This window comes from Paralichthys olivaceus, chromosome 16 (assembly GCF_024713975.1).
Source record: "Paralichthys olivaceus isolate ysfri-2021 chromosome 16, ASM2471397v2, whole genome shotgun sequence".
NCBI lineage: Eukaryota > Metazoa > Chordata > Actinopteri > Pleuronectiformes > Paralichthyidae > Paralichthys > Paralichthys olivaceus.
In genome coordinates, this window is record NC_091108.1 from 2,461,790 (window position 1) to 2,486,120 (window position 24,331).

The 24,331-nt window shown below is 41.5% G+C and overlaps 1 protein-coding gene across 2 annotated transcripts; it reads left to right on the top strand.

The window, feature by feature from the left end:
• Positions 1–823: 823 nt before the first annotated feature.
• tesk2 (testis associated actin remodelling kinase 2) lies at positions 824–24,301 on the top strand. 2 transcript variants are annotated; one of them, XM_020107992.2, is made up of 13 exons: positions 824–1,230; positions 3,707–4,102; positions 4,800–4,919; positions 9,609–9,730; positions 11,911–11,959; positions 15,503–15,649; positions 17,097–17,179; positions 17,977–18,061; positions 18,375–18,458; positions 19,117–19,203; positions 20,449–20,620; positions 21,674–22,207; positions 22,522–24,301. In XM_020107992.2, exons 2-13 carry the CDS (start codon positions 3,980–3,982, stop codon positions 22,848–22,850), a joined length of 1,935 nt encoding a protein of 644 aa, XP_019963551.2. In that variant the 5' UTR covers positions 824–1,230; positions 3,707–3,979; the 3' UTR covers positions 22,851–24,301. The 2 variants fall into 2 exon arrangements, with proteins under 2 accessions (XP_019963551.2, XP_069367033.1); XM_069510932.1 differs by having other exon boundaries at positions 20,449–20,587.
• Positions 24,302–24,331: the final 30 nt, after the last annotated feature.

Here is a 24,331-nt window from a genome sequence, read left to right on the forward strand (position 1 = left end):
TTTAAGCTTTATCCATATGTTACCAATCAAAATATTAGCCACTCAACAGTGTATTAAAGAGCCCATTTGAATATAATAATGCAATTTATTTGCATCTTATTATTATTGTTGTATTTATTTCGTCTGTTTGCATTGTTTCTGGTACTTGTCTCTATTCTCCTTTACTTATGTGACTCTCTTTTTACTGAAAATGCACTTCGATCTGCTTCTGTAGTAGTTGTAAACAAACTTGAATTAGATCATTAGAACAAATTTAAAATCAGTGTCGATGATTTGTTGAAATCTGGTACAAATATTCATTTCGACTGAAGGATGAACCGATCACTTGATTATGGTGGCCTCACGAAGTATGTTTATGTTTTTCTTGAACGTTATATCTTCAGATCAGCTCGAGGGAATGTCTTCAAACATTCACTTGGATTCAAAGATTAACTCGTTTGATATTCGTAGCTAAGGGTCAAAGGTCAAGGTCAGGGTGGTTTTACAAACTATGTTTATGTTTTTCTTGAAGTTATATCTTCAGATCAGCTCGAGGGAATGTCTTCAGATGTTGTGCAAAGATTCACTTGGACTCAAAGATGAACTGATTCCATTTACAATATGCAAGGAGGTCAAAGGTCACAGTGTTCCAGTGGTCACAGTGACCTTTACACGAGAGAAGCACGTACAGACACGTGCACACAAACTGCGCTAGTTAAGTTTTGAATGTGTTTCGCACGTGCGCTTTATTTTTGTTAAAAACTTTTTTTCTCAAAAGCAGCGCGAGGGGGAAGTCGCACGCTCATTGGTCGGGGCGACGCGTCGCTCAAACGTGGGCGGGGTCAGTGGGAGTAGCAGGGGGAGACGACGGAGCTGTCAAACGGCAACAAGCGTCAGAGACACGGACCCCGGGCAGCGCGAGGGGGACACACCGGACCGTACTGCTCCGGAGGACACGACGAGGACACCGACACACCCGGGGGTCCACCCGGAGGAGCCGGGCTCTTCTCACCAATGCGGACTTTTCAACAAAACTTCGTCGGTTAACGTTAGCCCCGAGTTCTGTTGACAAACTAGCCAGGCAGCTTTAGCCACCGAGCTAACTGCGTGACTAAACTTTGTTGTTGTTGTTGTTGTTGTTGTCGTCGTTGTTGTCGTCGTCGTCTCTGGTTTTCGGGATATTTATCTTCTGAGGAGGGGAAGTCATGGAGCTCCACTGCTCTCACAAACTTCTCCCGGGGACCACACCAGGTGAGTCAGCCAGACTTTAACCCGAAAGCTAACTTCATGTGACTTGTTGTAAAGCTCCCCGGACTCATTAGTGGTTCATGGTTTTCCAGTTTCTTTCCACGGTGTCTGCCCCGTGGACTCGTTCATTACTTTAAACCCTTGAAGAATGACAGGTATGCAGCGGCTCACATATCACGGCCAGGTCACCAGGTTTAGATGCTGGTCAGATAAGATGCTGCTTATTCCTTTTTTTATTGAATGTGACCTTGCAGGATAAAGTCTTGACAGATAACTAAAATGCAAATGTAATTGTACTTTTAAACACACACTGTCTATTTAGAAATACTAAGAATAGATCTGTGTTGTTCCTTCATTGTGTTCACCCTCACATCTCCACTGTCATTCAATACCTCTTGCACTTCAGAGAGCCACGCTCAACTCGTCATTATAACATCACTTTGAGTTTTGATTTATTGTGGACGTTCTCTATTAGCCTGTAATCCACTGAGACACAGCTGGATAGTGTTCAGGACCCCAAACTACTGTTGAAACATTTGGCCTGAAGCTGCTGCAGAGATGTCCCATCTGTTTCGGAGTAGCAACAAGCCACATTTTACAGAACCCAAAAAAAGGGCCGCCTTTTAAAATTCCACCCCTTTCCAAGCATAGCCTCTTTAGTGTGGTGTTTTAAATGCAGGCCCTCTGGATATGTAGGCAACATGGTATGGTTTGGAAACAAATATAGCAATGAACTTTTGTAGCTTGTCTGTATTTTTCTTTCTTATCTAAATCCACATTTCCAGGAATATAGTTAAACGAGGACGAGCACAATATTACAGGACTTTGAATTTATTTTTAATAGTACAAAGTTATTTTATACAGTGTGTGGCCAAAGTTCCTTGTGATTGATGTGTGTTTTTCGTGTTTATTGCAGAAGTGGGTGTAAAAAAAATGTTGGGGTGGTCAGCGTACCGCTTTAGACTGGGAGGATCTTTCCGAATGAAGCCACCCACAGTTGGTAGAATAATGCAGCATCTCAGTGTTTGCATGACTGATATTCAAGTGTAGGATGTTTATGTTTAGTCAGCATCAGCTGCTTTGACCACTGATGTGGGTGTGTGGGAACTGAAGCCCGTAGTGTTGAATCAAGGGTGAATTTTACATGCTGACCTCTTGTTGTCAACTCTGATACAAATACGAGGATGAAAAGCGTGCCTCTGTTCCTGCTCTTAGATCGGAAAAGCTACTTAAATTAGATAGGAAAGCTTTGGCCTGGTACTTGTGGCTTGTATTTTTCTTGGCACGGGCACTTTCAGCTTTGCCGTACCATTTCAGCAAGGCATAAAAATGAAGTGTCATTGCAGAGAAAAAAGAAAGAGGAGGATGAAAAGCCTTTTAAGGATGTTGCTGGGACAGAGAATGATCTCAGAAGTCGTCCAGGAGATCGACAGTAACTTGCAAGCGTCTGTCATGTAATGGTAACGGACCAAAGCAGAATCTGGCTCTGTCATATATTGTCTTTAGGATCTGATCTTATCAGACCTCATCTGGGCCAGACTTGGACATTTGTTAGTCTCTGTTGATTTATTCATCTTAAATCAGCACCTTTCTTACATTTAACTTAATTATTGGAGTTTTATTCTGATAGATATGAGTGAAATAGATTGATGCCGTGTGTGGACAGAAATCAACACAAGTACACGATGAAAGGTTTTGTAGTTTTAAAAGCAGCAGTGTGAACTCTGCTTTATAGATATATATTATTCATGCAGTTGTCTTTACTACCTGCTGGTCATCTGGGTTTTACTTTGTGAAAGGTCATCTCGCTTCACTCAGTCTGCATCATCTATTATTCTATTCAACTGTTGTGTAGGTGCTTAGTCTTAGGGGGTAATTAGTTGATGAATTAATTACATACACTGTTCTTCATAGGTCGTTGATGTTGTTGGGAGATTTTCTGTTCATATCACAGGCAGAATAAATGTTTTTTCCAGTTTCCAATCTACTTTTCTGTCCCTCTCTCTAGAGTATTTGAAAAGAAATATTTATAACCAGACTCGACATGTTACATCAGTCAAAAAAATTCCCCTCTGGCCTCAAATATTCTTAAACGTTGGCTATGAAAGCCACATTGTTTACAAGACCTTTAGCCACAGACTTCCTTTCCTGTTCGCCTTTGTACCCTGCTGAATTTGTTTTGGATGGCAGAAAGGTCCGGGACCTGAGCTATTTCTTGGCTAATCTCCCATAATTGGACAATCAGCCCTTATTACAGCCATTATATTTGGCCCTGTTGAGCAATAGTGGCTTGTCTCATCCATCCTAATGCAAGACCCAGTCTACAAAAACAGTTCTACATATCTTAACCTTTCATGAAAGACCAGCTTGGCAGCTCTTGTTTCTTTTATTCCGGGTGTGCAGCATAACAACATCCCGCACTGCTACTTTACATGTCTTAATCTCAAATCAATATAAACCCCTTTTTCATTTTCTCCAGGTCTCCAAGGACTTTCTATACATCTCAAATAAGTGAAGTCCCTCCCGTCCCAGTGGACTCTTCAGTTACAGGCAGTGAGGAACTGGACCCGTAGGAATCATCTTGGACGTCTATGTGTGTGACATATTTCCTCCCAGGACACAAACTGAGTAGATTCTGTGCTGCCGTGGAATCCTCGGCACCATTAAAGCAATCCAGTCCTCTTGTCATGTGGGTACATCACAGAGGAAGGCTCATATTACCCTCACTGGTATCACCATCAGTCACATCACCATGGACCGGAATAAGCGCAATTCCATTGCTGGGTTCCCAACTCGACCTGAACGTCTCACCGAGGACAGGGACACTGTCGGAGGGGCAGGGGTCTGTGAGATGGGCATGGGACCGCCTCCACAGGTCAGTCCTCGTTTTTTTTAATTCAGGGAACATTTCACTGGTGCAGGGCGTGCATTACATTATACAGGGTCCAAAAACAAACAGACTAAATTCAGCTGGGCGCAGTGTGTCATTCTGGTGAAATTGTGGATCTCATTATTGTACAGCACTATGATCACCAGAACCAGAAAGCTCCGTTTGGGTGTGTTTTGATGTTAAATTGAAATCCTTGTTATTCATGTTGTTCCCATCGACCATTTTACACATTTGTTTTGCATGAGTTGCTCTTCTGTGCCAATAATAGCATAAATGTACGAGTGAACAGGGCTGGTGCAACAAGGGATTTGTCTGTTTGTGTATTGACACATACTGGAATTTGTGTTCCCGCAGGATTTGGAAGTGGTTTGCTGAGTTGCCTAACGACACAAAAATGAATATAGCTAGCTATTAGCTCAAAGTGTGTTTGGGTCTCGTGTATGTACTTGTTTCACTCTCTGCTCATTTCTGTCTGTGAGGAGTAGAGACTGAGAACATCTTATGTTTGCTGGTTTAAATCACTCTTGGTATCTAGTTCTTGTCCTACGTACAGTCAGACAGATAATGTGACCTTTATCTCATTTTCCTCAGAAACAAGTAAATTATAGCAGTGCAGATACTGCCCTGTCAGATAAATCACCCATTTGGCCTGTTCTCACCGGTCTGTTCATATCTTCTGCAGGTGGGCAGGGTGTGGCCATCGTCCTACAGAGCCCTGATCAGTGCCTTCTCCTGTCTCACACGCCTTGATGACTTCACCTGTGAGTGGATTGGCTCTGGATTCTTCTCCGATGTCTTCAAGGTGGGGTTGAGATCCGTTATTACTTGTTCTCTTATTTCTGCGTATCCTTTTTTCTCCTTTCATTTACTCAGTCGGTCTTTGGCTTTCCCCTGCTCTGCTTGACTTCATCTTCTGTCTGTTTCAATGTGTAAAGATCATACGTACTCATAACCACAGGACTGATTTCTTTTTCCCTTGTTGGTGTAAAAAATGATGCTTGTGTGCTGTGCATTTTGTGCATTAGTCATGTCACAACCCAGCTCAATAGAGTGTCAGACAAGGAGGGAGATGACTGTTGACGGTTATGTTTAAAGACATATATTTAAACAAAACAAGATAGGAAGGGCCGTCAGGGAAAGACAACCTCATCCCTCAGAGAGTGCAAGACAGAGACACGAATGATGCAAGGCCTTTTAAAGGGCAGGGCACACCAGACCCAGGTGTGTACTGATCGTAGCTGACGTCACCTCCATATACGACTGAGGGAAAAGAAGAACAGGGACCCCCCCAATACAAAAAAAGATAAGGGGAACTTGCTGAGTGTGGCTCTTACAGATAAATGGCATTTGTGAGTGAAGAAACTGACGCCCAGATTCATTTTCTGTTTGATTTGACTTGTCAAGTTGATGTGCTCGGTGGGTCGAAGACTGATTGTTTCCGAGTGAGCTTGGTCTTCACTCATGACTGTGTCGCAGACATTTTTAGGTCAAGTTAGACTCCGTTCAAAGACATCAATTAAATACGGGGTTGTTAACCCTGTTACTTCCCCTCCCCCTTGCAGACATGTGAATGGGAGTCACACAAGCACATTTAGTGCTATTAGTTTGGCTTTGCTAAATTAATCCCTCATCATCAGCATCCATCAGCAGAGGAATTACATTTTCTTCATCGAGTTGTGTCATCAAAGCCACCGTGACAGTGTGCAATTATAGCACGGCTCAGTTTAATTTGTAATTAGAGCCCGACTGAAGTATCAGCTGGCCGATAAGAACCTTTCACAGACATATTTGTATTGTTTATGTTTGTGCTGATATGAAGTTCTGTATTTGACAGAATAGACATATTTACATTTATGTTTACATTTGACGTAAAGTGATTATTTATTTACGTTGGATGGTTGTAACTTGTGATTTTATAATACCTGTTTTGTTGTGGATTTCTTCAGAGTTTTTCTCTATAAATGTATGTGTGTGAACACCACTGACTTCTGGTTTTCATGTAGTTGAATGGAAACTCAGTACTTAAATTAGACTGACATTAAGCCAGGTTCCTTTTAATGTCACATTATTTGTTGTATCAGATTATATTTTGAGTTTCCAGTATTTTAGACTGTCTGTCTTTTTGAATTTGAATTTCAGTATGACCTTAGCTAACAGTGTATTTGACTGGTGAACTGGTGCGACATTCAGTTTCCACTGTGTCTCTTATTGATGTTACTGTGTCTGGCAGCTATTGAGTGTGGTGCATCTGGTTAAAGGGCGGCAGACATTAAAGGTCCACGTGTTGCAAATGGAGTTTTATATTAATTGACTTTTATTAGCTGTATGAAGAACCATACTACATTATAGTGTCACCCATTGTTCTCTGGGTATGCCAGCTGTCGAAAACACCCCCCATTGTGGGCTGTGGAAACACAGCAGCTTATTCATATGAGTGATGAAAGAACAGAACAGCACAAATAAACAACAGCAAGCAGTTTCAATCATTGATATACACGTTTACAGCTTGGTTCAATTAATAAAACTCAATTTCTGACGATGGAGTGAAAAAGTGTTTAAATAGAGGCTGTTGGAATTTAATAGCAGCAGCACTGAGAGTCTCCGTCCCTCTGCATGAATCCCGCCTCTTGTCGAGCAGAGGGAATGGCAGCGCACTGATGAAAAGCTGGGTCAGGTTGAATGAAATGAAAAGGCGCAACATAGATAGTGATAAAAGTGGAGGCCAAGAGGAGGAGGAGAAAAAGCTTCTGATGGTGGAGAGCTGTTGAAAGGGTTGGAAGTGTGGGGGGGTTGAGTGGAGCCTTCAGGAGTTCACTGTGAATGTAAGGGATGGGGCAGACAGGGGCTGTGGAGGAGTTCTGGGCAAGGGAGAGATGAAGGGGGTTTGTTGAAGGGTTTGAAGGACAAGAAGGACAAGGAAACTAGGGAAAGTGGAGGGGCGAAAAGACATATCCAAGAGCAGAGCATGCATGAGTGGAGAGGAGAAGGTTTGGACTGACAGCCAAGGAAGATGGGAGAGAAACACACTACTACTACTACTTCTACTACTACTGGAGGAGATGAGGATTGAGGATGGCAGGTTTGTTGGAGGCCACAGCGAGGAGGAGAAAGAGGGGGATCAGGAATAAATTCAGATGGGGGGATGTGAAGAGTGAGGAATGGGGGGGTTGGAGGAGGATAGACGGATGTGGGGGAGGAGGCCTTCAGAGGAGTGGCCATCTGTTGTTACTGCTGTCCTGTGGTGGAGACTGTCGGCTCTTACAGCCCGGCCCCTCGCTTTGAACTTGAACGGAACAGAGAGATTTCTGTGTCTGTATGTATGAGATGGAGAGAGAAGCAGACAGAGAGCTTCCCTAAACAGAAACAGACTACACCAGCCATATATATATATATATATATATATATATATATATATTAGGGATAACTCCCCCTCTATATCAAGAGCTTTTTTAATTTACCACTCCCATTTTTGTCCAGCAGTATATTTCACTGACTCTCCCTCCTATGTAACCCATATTGATTTGGCCTCCGCTGTAAGTGACACCGTCTTACGTTGTGTCACCAGTGTTTGGTGGCTGTGATGATGGAAGATGGTCAAAGAGCCACTGTTAGAAGATGATTTAAATATAAATGTGACTGACATTGTGGTCGGAATTTCTCTTGAGTTTGTGACGTCAAACAATGGCAATGGGAGAGGAGTCAATCTCCTTTTTAAACAAGTTTACTTGAACTTAGAAAGAGGAAACATCAGTGTTTTATTCTTGCTGGTTGAGTCACTTATAATCTAATTCTGAGCTAATGCTTATCTCATCCTGTCTTTAGATGTTGAGTGAGGCACTAACAGCGACTTGCAGAGACTTTGTGTGTGAAGTAAAATCACATTCATCACATTTTCTGCTCAGTCACAGCAATTCAGCAGTTAGTCAATCTAGGTCAGAGGGTTAATAGAAGAAAACGTAAGAAGAATATAATTTCCATTACTACTGCCTCTTTGGTATCAACATTTCCGTAGATTCAAGGTTACAGGATCATCCGAGTCGTAATTTTCACCTGCCATTATTTTTGTCAAACGATATATTATTATTTGAGTGCCATCATATGTCGTCATATTTGTTTTCGAAAAAACGAAGCATATTATTAGTGCATCTGTGCAGAATTGGAACCTCTCTGGCATAATGTCTGGTGTGGTTTAACATGTTGTTGTTGTGTAATTGGGGACAAGGCTCTCATACTGAAGTGAACATGTGATCTAATTCACTTTGGGGTGACATCATGCATTGCCAAACTTCATTGTGGTTCTGTTTTGTTTCCTATGTTGCGTATGATGGAGCAACTTTTCAAGCCGGCACATATATCACGTACATCACGTATACCCAACTGTGATTGTTGTTGTTGTGTAATTGTTTGGTAACACAACTATGCACTATGCATTTTTGATCGATTCCCAGTACTCTATTCCTTGTCTGGAGCTCTTGATCATGTCTGGATTGTGTTGTCGCTGCTGAAGGCCGTCTACCTGCAGTTGGGCTCAAACCTCTGTGACCAGTTAAACTCACTCTATACACACAGGAGCATCAGTGAAGCGTTTAAACTACTGAAACCTACATTCGGATCTAAATGTGTGTCAGGAAATGAGTAAACAAGTGTGGGTAGCTCAGTCTGCAGCTGAGCAGCTCAGTCACTGTGGTTTGTAGGTTGATATTTCCTATTTGTATGATATACTTGAGCATATTCAGAAGAACCTACATACTCAGTAATTTATGTACTGTGGCATCGCTGACACCTGAAGTGTGAATGTCATCTTTCTATTTTCAAAGACTGAGCTGACAGAGAGAATAAAAATGCTTCCACGTGGGACTTTTAACAGAAAATGTTTAAAGCAGTTGCTTCAGTTCGGAGATTAAATTTGCTAATTGCTCTTTTAGAGGTTTTTCACTCAATGAAATGGACTGTAGTTATTTTTGGAAAGGTAATTCCACTGTGTTTTTTTACACAGCACCATTAAGACACACATGTTTTCTAATCTCAGTGTTTGAACCTCTACTTTGCTATGACAGATTTCCAACATTTGAATTCCAGAGAGGCCCTGTATGAGATCTTTGGTGGGCCGGTAAAAAAGTTTTTCAAACCCTAGTTGACTCCAGCCAGAGATGGATGCATGAATGGTGATGCCCCCATTATCTAACAAAGGTGGAAACCAAAATCCCAATGCGCAATAATAAAAAATTGATTGTGTAGCTCTGGACTGACATATTAACACTCATAGGGGGGGTCAGTGACCTCATTTCACTTCTCTTTTATGTCCTGACTTCCTCTTTTGTGTCTCGCTGCATGCACCCATAGTGACCCAGGTCGAAAAGTCTAAAAAAAAGAGTTTCATTTTTAGACAAATGTTTAATCCCTGTGTGTTTCTATGAGTATACTTCAAACATTGTGATTGTGATTGTATTTCCAGCATGTTAAAGTGTGGCATCATTTGACTGTTTGACAGGTACGTCATCGAGCTTCAGACCAAGTCATGGCTCTGAAGATGAACAAGATCAGCAGCAACAGAGCCAACATGTTGAGAGAGGTCCAACTAATGAACCGGCTTTCACATCCAAATGTACTCAGGTCAGTAACTGAATAAAGTTTTGCTCACAACAATCAGACACCGGCCATATTACTCAAATAATAAATAACAAGTAAATAATTACATTATCACAGGATGAGCTCCTTTATAATACTTGATCAGTCCATGTGTAATAAACTGATTATTGGCAATGATTTCCTGTCCGGCATGTTTAATGGTCAAATCCAAAAGGCCTATTGTGAAGATATTTATAAGATGTAACTTGAAATAAGCTCAGTCTCCTAAATTCACGTAGGATTATTGAGAGTTACAGTCACTCAGGAACAACTGACACAGTGTACACGTCTGCTTTTACCCAACTTCATCGTGTAACTTCATGAGTCTGTGGTTGTGACCTGTTTCCTCTGGGGTTGGTTAGAAACTGTGTCAAACACAGAGCCTATTAACAATGGATTTTCTAGACTGCCAGCTCCTGTTAGGGCTGCACCAGATGCCTGGAGGCAAAAATAAAGCAAGGAGAGCCCCCTCTATCACCAAGGAACGGGACGAGGCTTTGAACCCTCATGTTAAATTATTGATTGGACAAAAGGGACAAAGTATGACAGTGTGGGAGCAGCTTGGTCTGACTCTGTGGTCCTGAAGGTCTTCAAACCAGCTATTTAGAGGTGCTGCACGTCAGACCTGTTGACTGACATTTCACAATCAAGTGAGATGAGACTTCATGCAGCAGAGCTGATTGACTTTTCCACAACAACAGCACAGACAGTGTCAGAATTGGTGAACTTGTGTTTGTGTAATAGAGTGTGTAATTACAATTACACAATAGAGCAATTGTGTAATTACTTTATATTCCCCAACCATGACTTTCTCCAGAATACATAAGGGTATGAAAAAGCCTTTTGAGAGCAGTCACATGCACATGGAAGGGTTTGAAGAAATGTCTTGATGATTTGAAGGCCTGGAGCTCGTAGAATATATTTTTGATATGCTTGAAAAATACAAACTCAGTTAATCTCCGTGATATTGAGGAAGCAGTCCGCTAGCAGCACCTTAGAGCAGCTTTCAAAAGCGATGCTGCACATGAATGCAGGCGTCCTCCTGATGATCTGTAAGACAACTTGTTACTTAAGATGGTTCATGCATTTTTATATTTCCTTTTGTCACTACACTTATTCTGTATTTTGTGGTTATTTTTGGACTATTATTGTTTTATTTTCCTTTTTTTAAATTGTGTTTTTACTTTGTATAAAGCAAATAGTGTTGTTTTGGCTTCACAGATTCACATTCTCTTCTGAGCTCCTAAGCGGGAGAGTGTGTCTTTACCAACATGCACATACATGCATAAATATCTGTGTGTGTGTGTGTGTGTGTGTGTATAATTTTTGCACAGGCTCACACATGTACGGTATTCTTTACAATGCCATCTTTGTTGAGCACGCCTGCTGGATTGTGTGTCTGTCTGTGTGTTAACAAGCAGGCACTGAGGGGGTCATTGTTAGCTCAAATCTAACAACGACCCATAAAGTTGACCTTTTCATTGCCTCCGGATTTATGAGGCCGTCAGTGCTGCTTGTGAGCAAAGTTGGTTTATACATTTCTCTGCACAAACACCTCGTTTTTTTACGTTGGTTGAAGCAGAGCATGTGTCCGTGGTTGTTGTACGGTTAATCGTGTGAAGACAGAGCAACCTTTAATTCAACAGTGGTCGAGAAACACGAACAAATAGCAGAGAGGTAAACGGTGTGTTTATTTGAATGTAGAGATTGATAGGTAAGGTGGAGGGAGAAATGGATGGAATGCAGATAAAGCAACTGAGCTGTTATTATCCTTCTCTCTACAGACTCTCAGCTATAACTTGCCTGGTCTTGCCCACTGGAATTTTACATTTTTCCTTAACTGTTCTTGCAGCTTTCTTTGTTCGCTACCAGTAAAGAAGGCCACACACGAGCCAGGATTTGATATATCTGCTTTATTTTAATTGAAATGACCCGATAGTTCAGTGGCCCTGAGGGGCAGATAAGAAAATATAATGACCAATCAAAAAAACACAACAGTGAACGTAGAGAAACTAAAAATGCTGGATGTGCAGGGTTTTCTATCCACCGTGGTTTATATCCTCAGATGTGTTTGTGTGTCAGTCTCCATCTTTTATTCATTCTTTTCAAATCAACAAATGTCCTGTACAGCACCTTCATTTTGAATGTCTTTCGTGTCTTTGTAGGTTCAAGGGAGTGTGTGTCCACGAAGGCCAGCTTCACGCTCTGACGGAGGTAGATACACACACACACACACACACAAACACATGCACACACACACCTCTGTGATGTGCAAGATCAAAGTGTCTGCCTCATGAAAAGTGATATACTGATATGATGCTGAAAATATGTTCCAGTACTTCCAGTATGTTCCAGTACTTGTGTTTACCTGCAAATTTGAGCCCCTGCAAATTTAATGTCTGTGTTTGTACACATTCCAACTTTTTCCAACCATGAACACGACACGGCAACACGCCAGTCTGTAATAAAACTAAATGTTCATGTGTATACATATCACTTAGTATGTCTGCATGAGAGAGACAGAGGGAGTGCAGAATACAGGCTGCTAATAAAATTCTCCAGAAATGCTTAATGTGACAGCACAAATCATTACGGTAAGAGTGAGCAATACTTTCAGGTTGCACATAGCCTATAATTATCCTTTGTACGTTTATAAGTGTTTCTTTGTGTGTCTGTGCGTGTGAAGGAGAGGAGTGTTACTGATAGTTATTAAAATGTCTGACCTAATTCTTTTGATGTGGAGGAGAACTGAGGGTGAAATAGAATTAATAGGTCAATTCCGTCGTAGTGAATAGCTTCTTCTATATACAAACACTCTTCTCTAAAACAACTTCTCTAAAATACTCCAATGTGAAGTTGATGCACTCTGACAAATCGAAAAATACTCTTGAATTTACAACCAGAAACATCGGCTAGGTAAACAAAGCTAGGTATTTGAATTTCAGGACACGGGTAACATTGCTAAATCATGGATTCTTTGCATGGTGCAAAACAAACTTGGGCGCTTGAAGAATAGAGATGGGTATTTTTAATAATTTTCTTTATTTACTAAATTATTAATAAAGCAAACAACTGTCCAATTATAGAAACTACACAGAAACACGCATTCATCATAGATGCAAACATTCAACCAGTGTGGCAATGCACATCTATAAACATGCTTGTATTTAAGAACACACGCAATCAAATACAAGTAAATGTGGACAAATGGCACAAAACACACAATTCATCCCACGGAGAAGAAAGACCACACTGTTGAACTCTGTTCTTCAAGGCAACACACATGTGTACATGGTTACACTGTTGGGCTCCTCAGTGAATGTGCTCATTGTAGCTTTGCCAAAAGTGACAAACACCGACTTTCTGCAGTCTCATTGTAAGAAATTGCCGTGCACTAATTGCAAAGTGAACGCATGTATTGTTAGACACACACATAAATACACTTACGTGCACGCTGCGGTTGGTCTTGTTTTCATGCTGCAGGATAAACAGATCCTGTTGTGTCGTGTCAGGACCTATATGTGAATGCTCTGACTGTGGTAGCAGACCCATGCTGTTATGTTACCTGACCCCCACCATGAGGCCGTGCAAAGAGGAAATGGAGAATGAAGTTACTGCACGGCCCAAGAAACAAGCTCTCTCTCACACACACACACACACACACACACAAAACCTGCAAACTGTTTGATGACGTACGTTTCTAACTAGTTTCCAATGATTTAAATTTAACTTCTTTGACTTTTGATATAAAGTTCAGCATATTAAATAGTACCTGACACTTTTCCAAAACATCTCACAGCAGGTGGGCATAATGTGCACAGTATATATATTTATAGGTATGTTATGTTCCACTGTCCGGTAAAGTTTATTTATATTAAAGTAAAACACTTAATGGTTTACACGTTGTGCAATAGTTACCAAACTTGTTAAAGGATGCACCGGGCTTCGAGATCCTTCCAGCCTCTGGAAGATGCATAGAATAGTTTAGCATTGTCCTTGTTTTTTCCGTTTCTGCTGAATCTCAATTTAACGCACCTTATAGAAAAATGCTAGAGCAATTATAATCCGGGCTAATGGGGAGTCACGACCCAGGGTAGGTTTGCACTGCCGTTTGAAGCTGCGGCAAACAAAGATTCTTTTGTGTGAGTCTTTCCAGGGTCTTTAACCTGAAACGCAGACAGTGAGGCAGAGAGATTTCCACAACAGATGTGATCGGCCGTATGTTTTTCATTTCCTCCGCATTTCCTCTACATTATACATGATCATGGCGAGGCACTTACATGGATCAAACATGTGCTATGTCAAGTAATTACTGCAGCATGTCAGTACCTCCAAGAATAGGATAAAGCAAAGTCCAGGGGGAGAATGCCATGCCCGAGTAAGAGGCCTTTTATCAAATGAGACTTTACTGCCGTTCAGTTACTTTAAGTTGACACGGCATGTACACTCTTCCGCTGAACCATGGGAGTTGCATTTTGAATCGGCACACGTGGCGCTCAGTGCATAATCTGTCAGTGTGAGAATATAATCAGCCCCAGGATATTGAAGTAGATGATCAAGGAAGGAAGTTGGATCAGTTTTAATTTCCACAATTGTGTCCAAACCCAAGAGATGTTAGCTTCTGAGGGATCTGTTGGACAAATGCTGTGATCCTCAGACATCTTGAATTGTGCGTGTGTGACAGACATTTGAAGATGTTAGACTGTAACAGAGTCACCTTTTGTGAGTTTTGACTTTTGCATGCGGTGTTTGGATATTTCAACATGGTCGTATCTCTTATTTCATTTCAGAATACACGTATTAACTATTTCCGTGGATCCTCTACAAGCTGTAATGGACGTTTAGATTTAGAATTAACATAGAAAAGCTACTAACATCATTATATGAGATGGATTTAAAAACACAACAGTCTGTATCTTCACAGATTGATCAGGTTTCATCTTTTCAAGAGCGATTCAGACATAGCTCTACGTTGTAGTAATTCGTCAAGATTATCGGAAAAGTAGAATTAATCTGACCACAAATCCCAGTTCATTAAATCGTGTGAAGAAGTCGAGACCTCCTCCCCTCCCCATCGACCCCCTTTGTCCTAATTCCGTGCCTGTCGGTTTTACCAATAACCACAGCTGAACCAGACCATCTCTTTGTCCCACCTCCGGCTCTCTCGAGTTCACCACCGTCGTCTGAGTTGTGTGACATGGGATTAGCGTGTCTGTGTGTTAGCATGCAAGCAGCAAGGTCAGACAAGTTCCTCTGGATCAAAGCTGACAGGCACAGCGCAGGACCCCTGGACACTTAACCCCACTGAGCTGATTTACCCTCTTTGCTGCCCTCTCTTCGGTGGGCGACTCTCTCTCAGATCTGCTTCACTAACTGAGATAAAACATCCCGTATTTAATTTGACATATCCCCAGCTCACTGATACACACACGGCTAAACAGGAACATTGTGATTTTCAGAGTATACCCATGCAACTCCTGGCTCAGGAACATATAATGTCAGTATTTGTTTGAGACTGGAATTCCAGGGAATGTCAGAGTCTGACGGATTCGCAACAAGAGTCACATTCAGGCAAGGTGTCTGGGTAGAACACGCAAGAGGCAGGATTCCATGGAAAGCAGTGTTTTTACAGCAAATCAAGTTGTACCTATTCTCAACTTGAAGTACTGTCTGAACCTTTGTTTGTGAAGTATTAGTATTGCAAATATAAATAATGCATGTGTGTGTGTGTGTGTGTCGATCTTTTCTCTGCTACAGTACATCAATGGTGGAAACCTGGAGCAGCTGCTCGACAGCAACACGCACCTGAGTTGGCCCGCCAGGGTGAAGCTGGCCTGTGATATCGCCAGCGGTCTGGCCTACCTGCACTCCAAAGGCATATTCCACCGGGACCTCACCTCCAAGGTTAGCTGCACAGGCTAATTGGTCATTTAGAGGAGAAACCGCAGATAAAAACAAAACCAGAGGTCTGCTTGTGTTTTTGTTTTGGAGACGTGCGGACCTGTGTCTGTTTCACTCCGTGTTTAATCAAGACACTAAATATATGAAGTATACTGTATTTTCTGACGCTCACGCAAACGTAATCCTTATTTTGATGTAAGTTCCAGAAACATAGATACGATGTAAAATAAAACAAAAATGTATTTGTCTCTGCTTATTGTTAGTGCAGAAACAATTAGTTATCAGTGTAGTTGAGACTGTTGTGTCTTTATTTTGTTTGTTTAGAGAAGAAGACAATGTATGACTGAAAAAGACATTGTCAGTTCAGATGATTGCTCCATGACACTTCCTTTTGATTTGTACTTTTGAGTTTTCCCTCTTCAGTATAGAGAATTCACAGGATTTTTAAACAGAATATTTTCAGATATTAGTTGGTTTTGAAAACTTGAAGTGCATTTAATATAATTTATTCATAAATGCATTAAGGTCCCAGGATAATGAAGCAACCTCTATTTGTCAGACTTGTATTTTAGATGATATCGTTGGTAATCACCTTTTTTGTTTGTGTGCTCTTTTAGTCATAGACCTAATAACCTCTCTGTAAAAAACACAGTGTCGCTGTCGCATGTGAGAATCTCTCCTCGGCAGCTTCTAGTTTTCCAACTTGACCCGGAGCCATGTTGGCACAGACGGACAGTGTGCACTCTGCTGTAAACACATATTTATTGCCAGTCTAAGACTGTAGGTGCTCATCTTCAGGAAAAAAACAAAAGTGCACAGAACAGTGTAAGTGACATCGAACCAGAATCTTTCACTGGAAAGATATTGTTAATGCAGCTGGGTGGATGATGTCATATGTCTTTGCTAGATCATAGTTCCTCAAATGAATGCAAAGTGTAATGACTCATACTTCTGTCCTGGAGGTTGTTGAGCAGAGACTTATTCATTAATATTTCATGTTCATTTGATGCTATTTACTCGTTGCAAACACCTTCCTACTGTAACTTGACCCTATGTTTTAGAGATTATAATGTATTCTTAGTGAGCTATTTTATACACTCTCCCATTATAAAGTAGTTCTAAGAAATCTATTCAGAAAGTACAGTAACACCTCAGCATTGCTTGTATAATGTCTATAATCACTGCAACAAGTGGAAGCAGAAGATAAACAAATGGTTCCTTTCAGAAGAAAGAGGAAGAGTCTAAACTTTGTAGAGATGCATATCGACAGGTTCGGCTGGTTTGTTGGTTGACAATGAACAAACAGTAATGTTGAAGGTTTAGGTTCATGTTCATAGAGGAAGTGGATGTTTGACTGATATTGTTAAGACAGAAAATGTTATGAATCCCTCTTTGTTGTAACTTCCTCAACTAAATGTGTTGATAATGTTTTTTTTTTCTGTCTTCACAGAACTGCCTGATCAAATGTGATGACAACAGCTACACAGCAGTGGTTGGAGACTTTGGCCTGGCGGAAAAGATCCCCACTACTCTGTAAGGAGTCGTCCACGGATCACACCTACCTACTTACTTTCCTACATAATTACTGGATCAATTCTCAGTATTTGATATTAACACCATGTAAAGGAAAGGAGGTGACTCCACTGTGTTGAAACTGTGTGGGGGATTATCACTCCTCTCCAGCTTGATGCAGCTCCACGGCCTCTTTTGGCTCCCAAGATTCGTATTTGTGGTTACGTCACAGCTGTTCTTGTCAATCGCAGGCGGCCATTTCCAAATCTGGCATCTCGTGCTGTGTAAACTGTGTAAACACAGCATGAGAGGGTAATTTTGTGTTGACAAAAAAAAAAAAAAAAAAAAGGCCTTGGGGGAGTCAGCTTAGTTTTTAAATATTTGCATGTTTGCCCTGGTTTCGTTTATCTGTCATGTTGTTCATATTAACATTACAAAGGCAGCCTGGAGTAATAAGTTCACTCAAACCGAACCTTTTTTTATTAAGTGCTAACACCTCGACACAGATGTAAAAGCAGGCAGGTAATTGAACGTTTTCTTTTCCTTCTGCTGCTCCACATCTTTCATTTACACACAACACGGACAGGGCGAGGTCAGGGTTCTCTTCCTGCTGGTGCACTCGGTCAGAGGAGGATTATTTCAAACCGACGTGTCGCCAGCTCCACATATTTACACACAAATTGATGCTGAATTTGCTTCAGCTTTTCTTCACGCTAGAGACACTGTGTGCACTTTGGTTTTATTTTTATTATTCAACCAGGAACACAGAGTCCTGTTGCATGTAATCTGACATCCTGTGTTATGTGTGCTGGGTTCAGTGCTGAAGGAGAGAAGCTCTCTGTTGTCGGCTCCCCTTTCTGGATGGCTCCAGAGGTGTTGAGAGATGAACCCTACAATGAGAAGGTAAAGTCACCCACTCTGAGCTTTGCCTTTAGTTAATACCAAGGAGTGGTACCAGAGCCGATGGTGTCGAAAATACACTCAAATAAGATTACGATAGAGTTTTATTTCATTTAAAGAAACCTTGAGGAAAATTGGGTCCCAGAAATCATCATTTGCTTTGTTTTAAAAAAAGATTTAAGTGAATTTAGAGAATTGTACAACAGGCAAGGAAGGAAAGAAATATTTGTAAGAAGTAAAGAATTATTCTTGTTACTTTTTCATGTTTGCATTTATCTGTGTGTCTATGTTCATTTCTGTGTCTCTCTCTATTCAGGCTGATGTTTTCTCCTATGGAATCGTCCTGTGTGAGATCATTGCAAGGATCCAGGCCGACCCTGACTTCCTGCCCCGCACAGAGGTGGCTGCTCCTTTCCCCTCAGTGTCACCCTGTGACCTTCTTATAACACGTCTGTGTCCATGTTTGCTTTGTAAACAGGTTGATCTGTCTCTGTGTCTCATAATTCTGTCCCTGTTTGCAAACGTTCACATGACGAACAGATGAGGAGCGTTTGTTCACTGTACCTAATCCTAACGTTGATCTCAGTGTGATGCAGAGATTTATCTTTTCATATGGGAAATAATACCTCACAAGTCTATATATTTTAATTAACTAAATATAGACTTTTCTTTAGAACAGATTTGTGTGCGAGATAATACATTGTCTAATTTGGGATCCCCTGCTTGCCACGTAGAACTCAGTGTGAATTTGAAAAGAATAAAAACTGTTAAATAGGATCATCCCCTGCGTAGCCATGAGGATTGTGAATTTAACCGGGCTTATGGGCGACTCCAAGCTCGGAAATGAGTCTTTGGTTATTAGTCCTTGATAGTCCACTTGGCAGTCAGCGGGATCATGTCAGAGGGATTAGTCTGATATGAAGCTGGCTTTGGCACGAGAGCAGCACTGTGTCAAACTTCTGATGAAGCTCCGTCTCTTTTATCCTTTTTGTCAGAGGGGGAGATATGAATTTCCTGTTGTAACTTTAATACTGTATTTGTCGCTGCCTCCCAACCAGAACTTTGGCCTGGACTACCACACGTTCCAGCACATGGTTGGAGACTGTCCGTCTGATTTCCTCCAGCTGGCATTCAACTGCTGCAATGTGAGTCTAACACACTCTCGAGTCTGTCGATCCAGAAACGAAGCCAAAATATCCTGGATACGAACTCAAACATAATCTTGTGCTGATGACGTCAGCCGGAGTCGGTGTCAGCTGTCAATCATCACGACTCACCCTGTTCCCAACATCAAATATCTATTTAAATCCAAACTTAACCAGAATAAAAAGCTCAGGAACAAACATCAGTTCTGTAGGAAATGTCTAAAATCACACAAACCATATTTGAGAAAATGTACTGAACATTTATTTTGACTTTTTAATTTGGTCCATGTCCAATACACTAACATGGAGGAGGCACATGTGTTGACGACTGTTTCTTGGATTTTCTTTTTCTTAATTTCTTAAGTAACTTTTTATTCAGTCATTCAGGAATAGAGGGCCAATCTGATTATGTGAATAATCTGATTTAGCTCGCTATCCAGGGGGTCGGCCTCTATTCTCTAAAAGCTGGATCAGAAACTTGGCAGACTCGTCTTTTCACAACATTCATACGTTAATTAGTTGTGAAATTGATTAGCTAATGAAACGGGGGAGTAACATTAAGTCAAACCGTATCAAATATGTGTTTCACGCTCACGTCATTTTATAATCCTTGGACTTAATATAATTACAACCCACCGTGATGAGAGTATTAAAGTTCTGTGAGCAGGCTGTACTGGCTCCGACCTTCTCTTCTCATCCTTGTCTGCTCTGTTGCTATTGTTATTCTTGTCTCTCTTGTCTTCCATCCAGGTCTTTTGAATTTAAATTAATTTAATTCTCTATCAGTTTTACATTTTCTTTCTAGGATCTTATTCCAATCCCTTCTCACTTTCTTATTTGCTGTGTGTCCTCATCTGTTAGCCACTTTTTTCTCTGTCTTTTCCATTCGCCTCTCCGCAGCTTGTCTCCATAAATATTATTGCTCAAGACAGGTCTGAAAATGAAACTCACATCATTAGTAGCCTCAATTGTTTTTGCTTATTACATCGAAGCCCATATTTACCTGATGACTCTTTATTCAAACTTCATTCTTTCATTCATCCTCACCATACTCAAGTATAAGCAACTTGGAAAACTAGCTTGTAAAATCCAGTGTAAGGGAGGAGTCAGCTATATAAATGATATATGTAAATATATTTATTGTGTCTGTTTTACTTAGGAACTACACCTACTGGTGTAATCTTTACTTCCCTGAGTGAAATATGTCACCATGTATGAACCACTTACTCTTTTTCCCTTGTGCAGATGGACCCTAAACTCCGTCCGTCCTTCCCGGACAACGTCAGGCACCTGGAGGAGATTCTTGCTCGCCTCAAAGTGGAAGAGATGGAGCACGAGTGCGTCTCGCTCAGTGGAGACAACGACAAGAAGACGATACCTAAAGGTATCAGCCCTGCAGTGCTGTCCAAACCACACAGTACGTTTACAGCTTTACAGTCAGGGAACAGAAACCTCCACCTCTCATGGGTTCCCCACCCTTTCATCCTCTTTACCGCTACGTACAGGCTCAGCTTGCACTCTAATGTAAACTGTCTGCCAGTGAGCGAGTCAATATATTATTTGTTATCAGTGAGTGTTGGGACTGACAGAAACCTTTCCTCTCCAGTTCCTCTTGTGAAGCACAGTGTTGATTCTACGTTCGTGCACCGTGATCCCTCTCTCTAAAGAATGTGAGCGCAGGTCCAGGTTCCCTGTTTCCTGATAATATAAACCTCATCTTTCCTTTAAGAGGAAAAACTAGACTGAGATCAACGTTCTCATTCGGAGATACTCGATCCGCACAGGTCCTGGTTTCACTTCTAATTTGGTCCAGTTCTGACGCCTGCGTGTCTGACCATCATGGAGCCAGGAGTCAGTCATGTTTTTGTTTGGAAGAGCTCCGTGTCCCCAGGACAACACAGGATGCAGGAGTGATTTATACTGGTGACAAATGTGTTGTTTCTTTCACCAGGTGTTGTGTTGTAGATCATGATGAAGTTAACACAACACAAAACAACACAACACACAGTCTGAGTCTGTTGACATAAGAACGCTCTCTTATGAAGCTGTTATTATGTGGAAAACACAGATTGAGTCTGACTCCTCGTCTGCTGTCGGTTGTTATGTCATGAACTCCTTCTGACCCCCCCCCCCCCCGCTCCAGCTATTTATGTGCTTATATGAACAAACTCTGTTTCTAAACACTTGTTAACAATCGCTGGAGCATTTAAGACTCCAGTCCTCCACTCGAGATTATTATCATTATGAGCATTGTTATTATTATCACATACATTTTATGAAGTTTGAATCCTACAAAGCTAAAAGTAAAATTCAATGTTATAATAATCTCTTTCAGTGTCACAGAAAATAAAAAGGGATTTGTACTCAGCCTGCAATGACACCTAGTGGTGACATCATATCATCAGTCAAGAGTCTGAGCTACACTTGAACACTTTCCTTAAGGACACGACTCTCTGTCTTTTTGTTCAAGGCGACAAAATCCAGGGCTTCAAGCGACTGAACCCTCTCGGTTTCCAGGACGACAAAATCCCACAGAAGTCGCCCCGTCCTCGGCGAAACATCTGGCTCAGCCGCAGCCAATCGGACATCTTCTCCTGCAAAGCAGTGAGAAAGGTCAACGTGCAGGACCCTTACTACCACCCCCCCATTACGCAGCGAGCCTCCAAAGCCCGCAAGATCAACCCGTTCACCGCCCGAGAGGACCTGTGTGGGGGCAACATCAAGTTTTACGACGTGCCCAGCAAGTCGGTGTTCTCGCTGGTGTTTGACCTCCACTCACCTCCAGGGAGCGTGTTCGGTAACCCGTCAGCTACCCATGGACCCGCGGGGCCGCAGCAGGAGGGGTCTTACTACTGGCAACAGCTGCCAGGGAGACAGTGCCACTCCTTACCGGTGTCGCCCCAGCTGCCCCGCTCCGAGGTCTTCCACCTCGCTGCCGCTGTTGGCTCCAATAACAACGGTTCTCTCACCTGTAACTCCAGTCAGATGTCCACAACGCTGCCAGGTGAGTAGTTTGATGTGCACGTCATTTCAGCATTTAACAAGTGAACACTTTCAAAGAGTTTGAAACTTATTCCAGAACAATATGATGTTTGAAAATATTATGATCAATGATCCAAACATAAGGTTTTTAATGAGGTTATTAATTAATCTGGTAATTTTGTTTATCTGGTAGAACAGGAAAAAACACAGATAAGTTACGTTGAGTAAAAAGTTACTTACAATTAAACCCCTCTTTACTCAGGTGAAGTTGTTCTACTTTCCTTTTTTCATTAAATTAATTTTCTTTTTCTCTTTTCCTGTTTTTTATTCCCACAGCGACTAACTCCAGGTCTGACGCGGGCCTGACTGGAAACGACGTCCGGCAGAAAGCGTTGGTGTCGGGCTGGTCAAAGAAATACGTGGTGGTTGAGATCCCGCCTTACTGTGGGCAGAGAGGAGGGGAGGAAGAGGAGGAGGAGGAGGACGGAGAGGTAGAGGTAGAGGTAGAGGGAAGGACGGAGGGAAACAAGGAGGACATGTCTGGGGAGAGTTGGTCTCCCATGGTCCCCAGCAGTGAGAGAGACGGCGGGGAGGCGATGGACTGCTCGTGCAGCCTGGAGGACGAGGATGAACGAGGAAAAGGGACAGACGCCGGCTCAATGTAACAAACTTAACACACTCACATGGACAAACATGGCGGAGAGGATGCGGTAGTTTTGGTCGAGAGCTCGGGGACTGTGACTTGTGACTGTGAGGAAGTGGACGAGCATTGAGACGGACAGACTGGACTCAAGTTAATGGAAAGATACGGCGCCGAAAAAGAAAAGAAAAGCAAAAGCGCTTGATGTTCTCAAGTGAATTTATCCGAGCACATCTTTTCAAGCTGTTATCACACACGGACAGAACAATGTGTGACGGCCTCTAGTGAGCACAAAAAAAGCTTTTATCAAAACCGTGGACACTCGGAATAGAGATTATTTTTTCTAAAGGTTGTTTATATTTACTATTGTGAGACGATGTCGATTTCTTTTCTCCTTAAAAGTTCCGTATATTTTGGCGTCTTGTCTATGACGAGGGAACCTGATCCCTTGTGTACGTGTGAGTGTTTAAAAAAAATCAGAAGTGTGTTTTGAAACCTTCCCTGTGTTCTTTCATTCAAAACATTCAGTCAAAAGATTTGTGAATAATTGGCCCAGAAACACAAACTTTGTCTTCATCAGCTGTTTAAGGACCCGACCAGTGGTTTTAACGTCTTTCAGGAGACGTGTTTTCTAGAAACGATATCCAGAAAAAAAGAGCATCACATTTAAAGTTGCAATCTGATGTCTGAGTTTACTTGAATGCACCACGAGTTTTAAAACAGTTCCCTCTCGTCACTCTGTTGTAATTGCTAATATTTTTACTCTGGGTTTTATGAATTATCACTCCGACACAACTTCAGTCTTTCACAAACGTGTCACAGACTCTACTGGTCTCACTCGTTCAATAGTTTTAATTCCCTCAAAAAATATTCAAGCATTTATTTTATTGATCTTTGGAGTAAATCACTCATGAGTTTCCCTTTGAGCTGATTCTGGGAAAAACTGCTGCTAATATTCGGTTGAGTTTGTCTCATTAAATTACTGGTCTCGTTTCCAAATACATGAAAAAAAGCTGTTTGTTTTGAGGTCATCTTCCTGTTTGAGGCTTCAAACATTACTGAACTTTAACAAATATATTTAAAATCACATCGGGAAGGTTCGTTTAACACGGAAACTGTTGATCTGAATGTTTTCTAAATGAGTTTGACTTGATAAACATGCTGACCGTTGATCCGCTCCAGTCAGTGATGCTCTCGTTACATTCTGATCTCACTCCAACAGGAACTAAAATGCACTTGTATCGTGATGATCTCCACTTAATGACTTTTTCACTACTTTTCTATGCAACAGATCATTTATCTCATTGTTTCACAGGATTTAAAAAAGATCTTATCTGATATTTATAAGAAAAAACCCTTTTTAAATGTCTTACCTTTGTATTTTTGTGTAAAACGTTTGTGTAAAACGTTTGTGTCACGAATACAGATCCAGATGTTTTTTTTGCTGATCGAGTAACAAAGCTTCCCTGAGTCTTACTTGCATTTGTCTCTTGATTCTTTTCTTCA

What these genes read in the sequence shown, in the direction of transcription:
- tesk2 (XM_020107992.2), top strand. Translation starts at nt 3,980, where the DNA reads ATGGACCGGAATAAGCGCAATTCCATTGCTGGGTTCCCAACTCGACCT. An exon ending in TCACATCCAAATGTACTCAG is followed by an intron (nt 9,731 to 11,910) that starts GTCAGTAACTGA and finishes GTGTCTTTGTAG; the next exon opens with GTTCAAGGGAGTGTGTGTCC. An exon ending in AGTGCTGTCCAAACCACACA is followed by an intron (nt 20,621 to 21,673) that starts GTACGTTTACAG and finishes TTTTTGTTCAAG; the next exon opens with GCGACAAAATCCAGGGCTTC.